We start from the raw sequence: 12,993 nt of genomic DNA on the forward strand, positions 1-12,993 counted from the left end.
TGGAGCATGGCGGTCTACTGCTAGTTTCTGCACACAGAGCCTGGATGGACACAGTGTGAGGCAGATACTAGAAAAGCAATGGTCTGTGTGTCGGCCCATCGGTCCCCTTGAAGATCCCACAGGTAGAGACGGTGGGAAGTGGGAAGATTGAAAACTGGGGTGGTGACGGTGTGGTGGTACGTGTCTATACCCAGGAGACTGAGGCAGGAGGATCACAAACTAGGGTGCCAACCTGAGCATCATAATGAGACCTTGTCTCACAACCAAACCAGAACCAAGCCAGACAGGAAGCCGGAGTGGCCCTACAATGTAAGGAAAACCTCGTTGTTAGTTTTTGTTTGATTTAGCACTAGAATCTACAACCATGCGTTGGCATCCTTTCCTAGATATCAGTGAATGCTCCAGCCAGCCTTGTCACAATGGAGGGACGTGTGTGGAAGGCATCAACCACTACAGATGCATCTGTCCTCCAGGAAAAACTGGGAACCGCTGTCAGCATCAGACCCAGGCTGGTATGTAGCCACTGTGGGACTTGTTGGGGATGCTCCCTTGGGGCTGGTGAGGATACTGGTCATAGTCACCAAAGGTAGATGTGGCGGGAACTCTGTGCCTCTCATAGGCTCAAGCTTTTCCTCTCTGGTTCCCGCCCACAGGCTGGTCCCTCTAGGACCCTAAAGCTTTTTTTTTTTTTTTTTTTTTTTTAATAACTAGAGTTTTGAACCTTCTTTTGGAGAGACTGACTCCAACTTAACATTCTGCAGATTAGGGGGATGGCCAGGGAAGATGTACTGGGGTACCTTTGTCTGGTTGGTGCCTCGTCTGCCAGGATAATCACTTTTCCTTCCAATGTTCCCATTGCACCCTGCAAAGTCAGCAGTATGAGGTGTTTTAAGATACGAATGAGCAGACATTTGATTAGTGAGTCCCAGCACGTGGCAAGAAAACCCTGTGAGAAGAAACTTATGAAGGGTGGGTTGGGGGCTTCCCACTATTCCCCGGCCAAGAAATTCAACCCTAATGATGCCTGGCTATCTTTATTTCTGGGTAGACTCTTTGTGGGGGAAGGACGTTGGTGGATAGTGTAAGATCCAGGGAGTAAGAGCTGACACGCTCTTGGGGCTGGAGATGTAGCTCACTTTGTAGGTGCTTACCTCCCATGTAGGAAGCCGTGCATCTGGTTTCTAGCATTACATAATGTTGGGCATAATGATGTGCATCTATGATCCCAGCACCTGGGAAGGAGAATCGGATATTTAAGGGCATCCTTGGCTTCATAGCAGAGTCTGAACCCCAGCCAGGAACACAAGAGACCCTGCCCCAAATAAAATAAAACAAAACCTCTTTACAGCCTCTGTAGCAGTCAGCCCCAGGTCAGGTGCACCCGCAATCTTGCTGTTCACTGTGTCTTGACAAAGTGGGACTGGCTTGCCAAATCCTTTCTCACAAGGAAACTGCCCCCAAAGGCTCCCTACAGCTCTGCTGTCTGGAGTTACCTTCTGTTTAAACAGTACGGAGGCAGGGCTTTCCTGGAAGCCCCCTGTGGCTTCCACAGGTACTGCAGTGGGACCTTTGGGTCATTGCTCCTTGGGTCCTGGGATCATTTTATGAAGTATACCCAAGACTGGAGTCTTCTCTAGGAATGGAAGTAAGGAGTGAACAGGTACGCACTAAGAAATGTCCCAGCCGGCTTACCTAGAACCTTTTTCCCCATTAGCTGGATAATGCCTCTCTCCCAGTATCCTGTAAGCCTCTTCCAATATTTTTTTCTAATTGTGTGTGTGTGTGTGTGTGTGTGTGTGTGTATTTGTGCACTTGACTGCAGTACCTGTGGAAGCCACAAGGGGGCTTCTGATCCCCTGGAAGTGGAGTTATAGGCATTTATGAGCATCTGGATGTTGGTGCTCAGACTCAAATTCAAGTCCTTTGAAACAGTAGTTCTGGCTCTTAACCACTGAGCTGCCTCTTCAGTCCTCACTATTATTATTTTAAGACTGAGGCTGGCTTTGCTGCCTCAGGCTGGCCTTGAACTGGATTCAAGTGATCCTGCCTTGGCCTTGAGAATCACTACAAGAATTATTATTATTATTTTTTTAATCCATTAACCAGAGCTGGAGAGATGCTCAGAGGTTAAGAGCACTTACTGTTCTTGCAGAGGTAGGCAAGGGTTCCCAGCAACCACAAGGTCGCTCAAGGTCACCTTTAACTCTCCAGTTCCAGGGAGACAAAGAAATCCTCTCTTGGCCTCCAAGGGCATCAGGCTATACATATACATCAGGCTATACATATACATACATACATACATACATACATACATACATACATACATATATTCAGGCACACACAAAACCTTTTTAAAAACCCATCAGGCTGTGGTGGTGTACACCTTTAAACCCAGCACTTAGGAGGCAGAGGCAGGTGGATCCCCAAGTTCCAGGCCAGCCTGGTCTACAGAGTGAGTTCCAGGCCAGCCCAAGGCTACACACAGAAACCCTGTCTCATAAAAAAATAATAATAAAAATAAATAAATAAATAAAATAAAAATATTCTTTAATCCCAGCACTCGGAAAGCAAAGTAAGGTAGAGGCCCATCTGGTTGTCTGGTCTACACAGTGAGTTCCAGGATAGCCAGGATTATGATTTTGTTTGTTTGTTTGCTTTTAATCCGTTTACCTTATTTTTACTGTGTTTGGGAAACTAATTTCTGGTTTTGCAAAGACATAAAAACTGTAATAACAACTACCTTGAAGACATTGAAGCTTGTATACACACACACACACACACACACACACACACACACACACACACACACACACAAGCACGTGCTTGCATCCCGAATCGAAAAAGTGGAGGCTCAGAGTTTTAAACTCTAATGCTCACTGCATTGTGGGCGTTGTACAAGATTCTCAAAATGAACCTCAGACTTGACACTGCAATATGCCTGACTGTTCTGCCTTTACATTCCAATCTCATGGATCCGGTCCCGGTCGCAGTCGCTCGGTGTAAGTTAATCACTTGACATTCCTTCCCTGCTGTAGAGTACGCCCTGGGAGATAGGGTTTCGCGGGTTGTGGGGCGCACGGCAGGTGCCAGGGGTCGGGTGCTGAGGCGAGCCTGTCCTCTTCCCGCAGCGGCCCCAGATGGCGGCGAGGCCGGTGACCCCGCCTTCAGCCGCGCACCCCGCTGCGCGCAGGTGGAGCGGGAACAGCATTGCAGCTGCGAGGCGGGATTCCACCTGAGCAGCACCACGGGCGGCCACAGCGTCTGCCAGGGTAGGCTCGGGCTACGGGGGGGGGGGGGGGGGGGGAGCGGGACCACACCCGTGGGAGGAGACCCCAGTCCTGGGACAGAGCGCGAGGTTGGGACAAAAGGGCCTTTCTGGGCGTGGTCTCAGTGAGACCTGTGATTTGCCTTTTAGGTAAGGGTTACCCGGATGATCGAAATGAACAGGTAGACTTCAGAGGTGTTCTGGAGAAAAAAGTATCTATCTGTTCGACCATCTTCCTACAGTTGGGCTCTTGTAAGGTGCACCAGGGCCTTCTCTGAGACGTTATAGACAACACATGGAGTGTTGAGGGTATGCATCCAGTCTCTAGCATGCACATTAGTCCAATCCCATCATCGTTTAAACCTGGAGTGATATGGATGTAATCCCAACAACACTTGGGAGATGAAGACAGGAGGATCAGGAATTCAAGGTCATCGTCTGCTACTCATGGGGGAGGGTGAGAAGAAAGCAGCCAGGGCGACAGGCTTGTCTTCTGACATAGCTTGGAGCTACTATGCCCAAGAGGAGCCTTTTGCCCTGTCATGTGCACACACACACACACACACACACACACACACACCATACCTCTGGCAAAAACCCTATGAGCTGGTGGCAAGAGAGGGGCTCAGATCATTTATGGCAGCCAGGGCCATGGATATGGGCACAGCCTCCTTCTCTCAGTTTAGCTGACTACAGAGCAGTTCCATCCTGAGATCTGGCCAGTTGGTGCTAAGAAGTTCATTTCACAGCATCAGAAATAAAAACACTCCCCACCCCCTTTTAAAGAGGCATCTCAATATACAGGCCAGGCTGGCCTCAGGTGGAGATCCCTGCTTCGGCCTCTTAAGTGCTGAGATCACAGGTCTGCAGCGCCCCATAGGCTGCAGGGCTCTCTCACTGTTTCTCCATTGCTGAAGATGAGGAGAGCTAAGATGGGGGTCTGAATCTGGTTCTAGTCTCTGAGCCGGGTACCAGACTCACTAACCTTTGTAGAGTTTCCCCATTTACACCGAGAATCCCCTCTGGGGTTTTCCATGTCAGCTCCTCCTTTTAGCCCTCTTGGTCCTAGACTGGGTAGAGGGGTCCTCTGCTCATTGCTGTGTCCAGCCACTCAGTCACAGCTGCCAATGAGTCTGGTTGACAAAGGCTGTGTAGCCTCCTGGAATCATGGGCGCTTTTGTCCCCAGATGTGAATGAGTGTGAGATCTATGGGCAGAAAGGACGCCCCCGGCTCTGCATGCATGCCTGTGTGAACACCCCTGGTTCCTACCGATGTACCTGCCCGAGTGGATACCGGATCCTGGCTGATGGGAAGAGCTGTGAGGGTGAGTGAGACTAGGTAGAGGCAGGTGACCATGAGGCTAGAGGTCACCCTCCACACCTGGTCACCTGCTGCCGCTGTGACCCCTGCTCTCATCCCCGGTCCCCATTCAAGAATGATGAGGTTAAGAGAATCAAAGATCTGAGGACACATTTGATCCTAAAAAGGAAATTAACAAACAGGTCTTCCGAAGACCAGGCTACATATTCTACACAAACAGGTTGGTTGATCACTCAGTGCCTTCTGACCTCATGTGAGTGACGCTTCCTATTCTTCAGCAATGCCTTCAGCCAGACCTGAACCCACAGACCAAGGAGCTAGCCAGACTCCACTTTATTAGAATCTGAAGGAACCTAGGAGGTTTCATGGCCCTGTGTGTCCACGATCTAGTGTCCTTTGATGGGAAAGTTACCTTACAGGCTCTGCCGCCATGACCATGTGTGGTGGCTGTTTGAGGACACCAGAGAAGCAGAGCCACCAGGCTCACGGCTCATAAGGGCCTGACTAGTTGTGACTGGAAGGGTTCATTTACCCACTGAACTGCACCCAGGCTAAAAAGAGAGACCACTGTTCTATTTGCCAAACTCTAGTAAATGCCAGAGTCCTGCAAACAAGAGGGCCTGGGAGCCTGGGCAGATAGTCCAGACCAGTCGATCTTCCAGGAGTGGACTGGAGGGTGGGTTGTTGGTAAAAAAAGAAAAAGAAAGAAAGCACCTGGCTCAGGTTCTACCTCAGTGCTACAAATCCGTGTGGCTCCTGGAACACAGGACTGAAATCTATCTCTTTCTTGTCATGGTGCTAATAGGCACCATTATCAGCAAAGTGAGGAAGAGTCACAGCCTTCGTTGTATCTCCCGCAATACAGATGTTGATGAGTGTGCAGGCCCACAGCACATGTGCCCCCGGGGGACCACATGCATCAACACTGGAGGAGGCTTCCAGTGTGTCAACCCTGAGTGTCCTGAGGGCAGCGGCAATATAAGCTACGTGAAGACATCTCCCTTGTGAGTATATCCAGGGCTGCTCAGCTGGGCGAGCGTGGCACTTACTCAGTGTGGCTGGGCTAGATTCTTCTGATAGGTTCATGGGGGTGGGGGTGGGGAGATAATCACATCATATACAGGAAATATGAAAGACAGAGATGTTTCTCTGGGCTCTCATTTCCCCTATAACCACCAACTCACATGAAATACAGACATTTTGTTCTCCAAAAGAGATACTAGCGTCTATGGGAGCATGGCCTCTTCAGAGAATAGGTAGGGCAGCCCCTCTTGAGTTTTCCCAAGTCTAACTCTCTCCATTTGCCTCTGCTCCAGTCAGTGCGAGCGAAACCCTTGTCCCATGGACAGCAGGCCATGCCGCCACCTGCCCAAGACCATCTCCTTCCATTACCTCTCTCTCCCTTCCAAGTTGAAGACACCCATCACGCTCTTCCGCATGGCCACAGCCTCAATTCCTGGCCATCCTGGGCCCAACAGCCTGCGCTTTGGGATCGTGGGTGGGAACAGCCGTGGCCACTTCGTAATGCAGCGCTCAGACCGGCAGACAGGAGAGCTCATCCTTACACAGACCCTGGAGGGGCCTCAGACTCTGGAGGTTGACGTAGACATGTCGGAATACCTGGAGCGCTCCTTCCAGGCCAACCATGTATCCAAGGTCACCATCTTTGTTTCTCGCTATGACTTCTGAGGATGCCATGGCAGTCGGGAGGCTGGGGTTTGAGATCTGGGCTGATTTCACTTCCCCAAGGACACATTGTGGGCAAGAGCTGTGGTGGTCATTCTTTTCTTGGTCATGTTCTTACCTACTCTGCTTGTTCATTCAGGCTTCTAGATCAATGCTGTGTTCTGACCCAGGGGCTGCCACAGAAGGGAAGCCACAAACAAATGCTGTTTCTACCATCACATTACTTGTTTTTTGTTTTTGTTTTTGTTTTTTTGTTTTTTTGTTTTCTTTCTGCTTTAAGCCCCACTCCTACCCTGTTAGGAGACAGCACAGAATTTCAAAATACTATGTGAGTGACCATGTGAGTTTGAACCAGCTGAGGTGGGGGAGAAGCTCACGGTGTGTACTTGAGACAATGGCCAACGGTTCTGCATTGAGGCTGCCAAGGCTTTTCTGGCTGAGCGTGTTCTAGCTCTGCAGATGCTCTAATGGCCCTGTGAGCTACCTACCAGGGTACTTTACCCTGTGACATTCCAGCCAACCTTTTCGTCAGCAAGCTGTAAGGGAGCCTAGCAACCCCGAGTGGATCCTTCTAGACCAAGGTGTCAACATTAAATCATGGATTTTGTCAGAGTTTCTTCACTTGAGAGAAAACATGTCTCAAAAACATGACCTGGCTTTATGGCTGTGGAAACAGACTCTGTATTCTCTGCCCATCTGACTTCTCCCTGGGTGTGAGAGCACCTTCTAGGAAGGGATAGTCCTCTTCCTGCCCAGGTTGGACTTGGAGGATGGAGAGGTGATGTGTGAGATAGCTCCAATAGTTTCAATATGGATTGGTCACATGGGAGCCCAGTAAGGATGGCATCTGGCCATGGGATGTTTAGGAGAATACTCAAATTGTCTTCCATTCCATGGTTTCTTCTTTAGTTGAAAGAACTAAAGAAGAGTTGACGCCTTCCACATGAATGAATCAGGAACACTCCATTGAGCACTGAGAGCTTGCTGGGACCATCGAGTTAGAACTTAAAAGCTGGATGGGGTGAGTTGAGAGGAGTTTCGATGTCCAAATGATAATCTATGGCGAGCGTTGCTTCATACACATTTTATCTTAAAAATTATTTCTAGAGGATGGGACAGGCTGACTGAGTTTGAGGGCAGTATGGATGACATAGTAAGACTGTTTCCAACAAAATAAGACAAGAAGAGGACTAGAGCTGTAGCTTAGTAGAAGAGTTATTGTCCAGCATGCATAAAGCCCCAAGGTCATTTCCTTGCACTGCATAAAACTGGGTGCAGTTGTCCGTTTCTCTGCTATATAGCCAGTTTGAGAGTTTGTACATGGCTTCTTTTGTGAGACAAAGACCGGGGGTCCTCCCATGGCTTCAGCTGCAGTTTCTAACAACAATAAGGGCCTGAGGATTTGCTTTTCCAGGTTGTTACATGACTCATTAAAACAATGTTCAGAACCTTGTGTTTCTAGATCAGCAGTTCTCAACCTGTATGTCCATACCCCTTTGTGGTGATTGAATGACCGTTTCATCGGGATCACCTAAGACCATCGAAAAACACAGATATTTACATTATGATTCATAATAGTAGCAAAATTACAGTCATCAAGTAGCAATGAAAATAATTTTATGGTTGGGGGGGGTGGTCACCACAACATGAGGAACTGTATTAAAGACTCACAGCATTGGGAAGGATGAGAACCCCTGTTCTGGAGGGTACTATGGCCTATGACAGTGATGCTGGTGTCAAACAGGCCCTATGGTAAGTAGTAGTTTTCTCCACCAAGATCTTTCAACATTAAACCTGCCTCCCACTTAGCAAACCACTCATCTTCAGTCCCTATGGTACCAAAGTAGGAGTTCCTGGTTGCTTCAGATTCCTGTGGACTGTACTTAGGAGCCTCCTCCTGGTCTCTCTACTGTGCTAGTAGGCTTTCTGTTACTGTAGCAAAATAGCTGTGACCATCCACCCACTCATGAAGAGAAAAGGTTTATTTTATTCTCACAGATAACAGCCCATGATCCAGCGGCTCTCTTATTTTAGGGCTGTGCTGAGTGATTGGCAGGAAGCACAGTAAAGCTCACCTCGTGGCGGGGAGTAAAGAGCCCAGAAGACATAGTCAGCTTCAAGGATACACCCTCAAAGTCCAAAGATCTCCCATTAGGCCCTGCTGCTCCCCAGTGCTTCCAAATACATGGGCTTTGAGGGAGACGTTCTGGATCCAAACCACGGCAATGCTGTGTTTGCCTTCCCCTATGGACAGCCACTGCTGGATCTTCTTAAGGCTGCAGTCTATGTTAAGTCAATCTGACAAGTTGTCAACATGTATTAGTTTACACATCTTTCTGGGTAACATGGATCCAAGTACTGCAAATGTACGAACTGGAATAGCATAAGGAACCCCTTGCGTCATCATAAGCTCCAACCATCAACACCTGCCAATCACCTACTCCCACTCCACCACATGAGGACTTTGAAGGAGGTCCTAGACATGATATCATTCCATCTGTATTTTATCACGTGTTTCTAAAGCACTTCTCTAAGGCATGACCTTAACATTATCCACATTCAATATTATCTAGAACTTTACCAGCAGGGCCTGCGGGATGGCTCAGCGGGTGAATGATGGTTACTGAGACTAACAACCTGACTTCAATCCCCAAGAACTACATGGTTGGAGGAAGGGAATCAACTCCCATGGTTGTCCACCGGCCCCCACATGTGTGCTGTGGTACACTCTCATCCATGTAATACACATATGAATAAATAAACAAGTAGATAATATAATTAAAAACAACTTTAATGACAATCCCTCACTACCTCCAGCCATAAAAATCATTGTTTAAATTTATCTGAGGGACTTTTTCTTTGCTTGAATTAGGTCCATGTGGTATAATCTATGGATAAGTTTTAATATGTAGCAGGGATCTTCACATTTCAGCATATATCAGATGACCTCAAGGTTTATTAGAGGGTAGAATATTGGATTTTTTTGTTGTTGTTGTTGTTTTTGGAGACAGTGTTTCAGTGTTTCCCTGCATCTCCCAAAACTAGCTCTGTAGACCAGGCCGGCCTCAAACTCAGAGAACCATGTGCCTCTGTCTCCTGAGTTCTGGATTTAAAGGAGTGAGCCATCACTGACTGCCTTTGGATTGTTTATTCTTGTAGAATTTCTCACACTCTGGGTTTTTTATATAACCTTTGATGTGCTCCTCTGTCCCTTCTCTCTCATATATGACTGTGGATCTATTCAGAGATTTAATGAGATTTGGATTGGCTTTATTCTGAAGACTACTTTATTGGTAGTGATGGGTATCTAAATGGAAGTCACACAGTATCTGTCTCTTTAAAAAAAATTTTTTTTTCATTTTATTTGAGGCTGGAGATACGGCTCAGCAGTTAGGAACACTTGTTGCTTTTGCAGAGGACCTGGGCTCAGTTCCTAGAACCCGCAAAGCAGCTTGGAACTTCTGCAATTCTAGTTCCAAGGGATCCAATTCCCTCTTCTAATTCCTCAGGCACCAGGCATACATGTTGTTCACACACTTGCATGCAGGCCACACACATACACCACACACACACACACACACACACACACACACACACACACACACAATGTAAAACGCTTTAAAAAAAAAAGTTATTTAGGTCGGGTGTAGTCCCAGCACTCAGGAGGCAATGGCAGGCAGATTCCTATGAGTTTGAGGCCATCCTGGTCTACACAGCAAGTTCTTGGCTAGCCAAAGATACAGAGTGAGACTCTCTCTTAAAACAAAACAATATTAATTTTACATCTTGGAAAATATCTCTCGGAAAAACATCACCAGTCCTGCTAGTTACAATCATTCTTTCATGGTTTGTTTTTGTTTGTTTGTTTGTTTGTTGTTTCTTTTGCCCTTAAGTTTGTTGTCATCAAACACGGAGTGTGCTGTCGTCTGTTTGCCGTTTCAGACCACTTAAAATAACTCTTTGAGGCTGTGGCTCAGACTACAGTCGGAACAGTTATAATTCATTTTGCTAACATTTTAAAAATAGTTTTCACTTATTTGTTTGCTTGTGAGGGGGTGGTGTGTGCCACAGCATACCAGTGGAGGACACCTTGTGGGACTCAGTTAGATCCTCCAACTATATAGTGGTTCCAGGTGTCAAACTCAGGTCACCAACTTTGGCAGCAAGTGCTTTTGCCCACTGAGATGTACCATTAGCCCAAAACCTTTAGCAATTGTTTGTTTTTTAATTTAATTAAATTTAATATGTGTGTGCCCAGTGCCCACAGGGGCCCTATCTCTCTCCCTCTTAAAAGCCATTCTTTTTCCTTTTATCTTTCTACTTAATATAGTGGGGCTGGAGAGATGGCGCCATAGTTTTGAGCACTGACTGCTTTAAGGAGAACCTGGGTTAGATTTCCAGCAACACCCACACGGTGGCTCACAACTGTCTATTCTACAGTTCCAGGAGATCCAACACCCTTTTCTGTGGTACACAGACATATAGATACAACATACATATACACAAAATAAAACAATACAACTATATTATTAATATTAATATGAATAAAATTTAAAGTAGAATAATATAATGTAATGATAGATGATAGCATGATATTCAATGCATCCTTTGATCTTTTATTAAAAATAACATTGGCTATCCCTCTGCATAGCCATATCCCATGTCAGTTCTCTACTGTGAGAATTTCCCATGGTTTATTCATAGACCCTTGGGGTTGACAGCTAGGGCATACTCAGTCCTTTGTCACTGAAACTGTTACACATCAGTGTGTAGCATATATCTGACTTCATGTCTTAGGTGCCAACGTTTCCTCTGCAAGACATAGTCAACCTTCCATCCCTCCCCCGCAAAAGGCAATGCATGGAAGGCCCTGTTTCTGAACGAAGGTGGGTCCCAGAACACTGTTTCCACATTGCTCACTGTGTAGATCCTGCTTTGGAAGCAAAGGCAGGCTCGAGTGGAGGGCTGTCCTACAGCCAGCCCATCTGTCTGTCTTGGACCTCTGAATAGCAGTCAGCAGCCACCAGGAAGACAGGAGCAGCCAGCCAGATCATGAGCTGTTGAGCAATGGAAAATTAAGTAGAAGTTTGGATGCGATTTTTTTTAAACTCACTTTATTTTTAAATTGTAACATGTCCAACAGTAGCAAACAAAAAAGGAAACTATGCCAAATCCCAAAATGCCATCCCTGGGTCATCACAGTCAACCTGACAGGTTTATAGTCTGAGGCCACACTGGAATGTGTAGCTTTCCATCAGCCACTGTCCCGGCTTTGCCAAGCCCTCACTGCAGGGCTAGGAAGATGAACCCTCTGACTCTGGACCTGTTCATAAGAGCATTGCTAAGTGTCATCAATCATCTAGAATCTACATAGAGAGCCTGCATAGCCACCAAGGACTGGGTCCTGTTCGGTTTACTGAAGACGCAATGGATGATGAGACCACTGGATTCTGACCTACTGAAGCTTATAATTAGCAGAGGGGATTACAATGCATGTGAAGACAAGAAAAGTATGTGATCAAAGAGGGATGGGGGCCGCAAAAATTAAAAGCCATACAAGGTGGCTCACACCTTTAATCCCAGCTCCTGGGAAGCTAGAAGGAACGTCACAAGTTCAAGGCCAGCCTGGCTTGTATAAGTGAGTGCTAGGTTAGCCTGGACCACATATGAGACTCTGTCAAAAACAAAACAAAACAAAACAAAACAAAACAAAACAAAAAACAAAAAATACAACCAAGAATAACAATTACCAAAAAAAAGGTGTCAGAATATATTACCTTTCAGTAAATCTGCTTCAGCCTTGACTATTCCAATAAACTGAAACCAAGCTTTCTATAAATAAGTAAAATTAAAACAGTAAAGGAGGGCTGTGAGCATTCAGTAAATGTATGTGTGCTATATGTAAATACTGCATATCATGCATGCAACGCAAATGCTGTAGACATAGATCATACGTGGTGACAGTTGGATCACACATCCAAGGTGTTTGGGATAATGGCTCAGAATCTCTTGCAGGCACCAATCAAGATGTAAACCCAGGCCTGTGTGATCACATTGAGTCCATATGCACCAAAGAAAGACCTCTTGTCTGGATATAAAAACCAATGATGCTAACAAAGGAAGGGGGGTGGGGGGAGATGGACTATGCAAGCTTTGTCACTATGAGTTCAAGGCCAGCCTGGTCAACAGAACAAGTGCCAGGTCAGTCAGGGCTACACAGAGAAACCCTGTCTCAAAAAGTAAACAAAAAGCCTCCATTAGATCAGTCTGTAGGCAAGCCTTATGGCATTTTCTTAATTAGTGATTGATTACCAGCCCATTGTGCGTGGTGCCATCCCTGGGCTGGTGGTCCTGAGTTCCATAAGAAAGCAGGCTGAGCAAGCCATGAGGAGCAAGTCAATACGAAGCACCCCCCCTATGGCTTCTGCATCATCTCCTGCCTCCAGGTCTCTGCCCTGCCTTATTCCTGTCGTGGCTTCCTTCAGTGATGAATTACTCTGTGGAGGTATAAGCTGAATAAACCCTTCCTCCTCATGTTTTTGGTTATGATCTTTCATTGTAGCAGTAGTCACCCTAACAAGGACATAGAAGTTTATAAAATTGACATACAAATCAAACATATACTAACAAATCATAAAGAAACATTTAAAAGCAACTACTTGATGTCCATGTAATTTACCATCTATTAAAAATTAAAGCAAAAAAAAAATTAAAGCAAGTT

General features: G+C 46.3%; 1 protein-coding gene across 2 annotated transcripts in view; it reads left to right on the top strand.

Moving 5' to 3' along the window:
• Positions 1 to 7,720, top strand: part of Fbln7 (fibulin 7) — a 33,170-nt gene extending 25,450 nt beyond the window's left edge. Inside the window, exons 4-8 of one of the 2 annotated variants that reach the window (XM_006500157.4) lie at positions 387 to 512; positions 3,129 to 3,269; positions 4,453 to 4,590; positions 5,452 to 5,590; positions 5,997 to 7,720. In XM_006500157.4, the coding sequence (XP_006500220.1) occupies positions 387 to 512; positions 3,129 to 3,269; positions 4,453 to 4,590; positions 5,452 to 5,590; positions 5,997 to 6,000 (548 nt within the window). In that variant the 3' untranslated portion in view covers positions 6,001 to 7,720. Of the gene's footprint in view, positions 1 to 386; positions 513 to 3,128; positions 3,270 to 4,452; positions 4,591 to 5,451; positions 5,591 to 5,902 lie in introns of both variants that reach the window. The other variant, NM_024237.4, reaches the window with a different exon arrangement.
• Positions 7,721 to 12,993: the final 5,273 nt, after the last annotated feature.

This window comes from Mus musculus, chromosome 2, assembly GCF_000001635.26.
Source record: "Mus musculus strain C57BL/6J chromosome 2, GRCm38.p6 C57BL/6J".
Taxonomy (NCBI): Eukaryota; Metazoa; Chordata; class Mammalia; order Rodentia; family Muridae; genus Mus; species Mus musculus.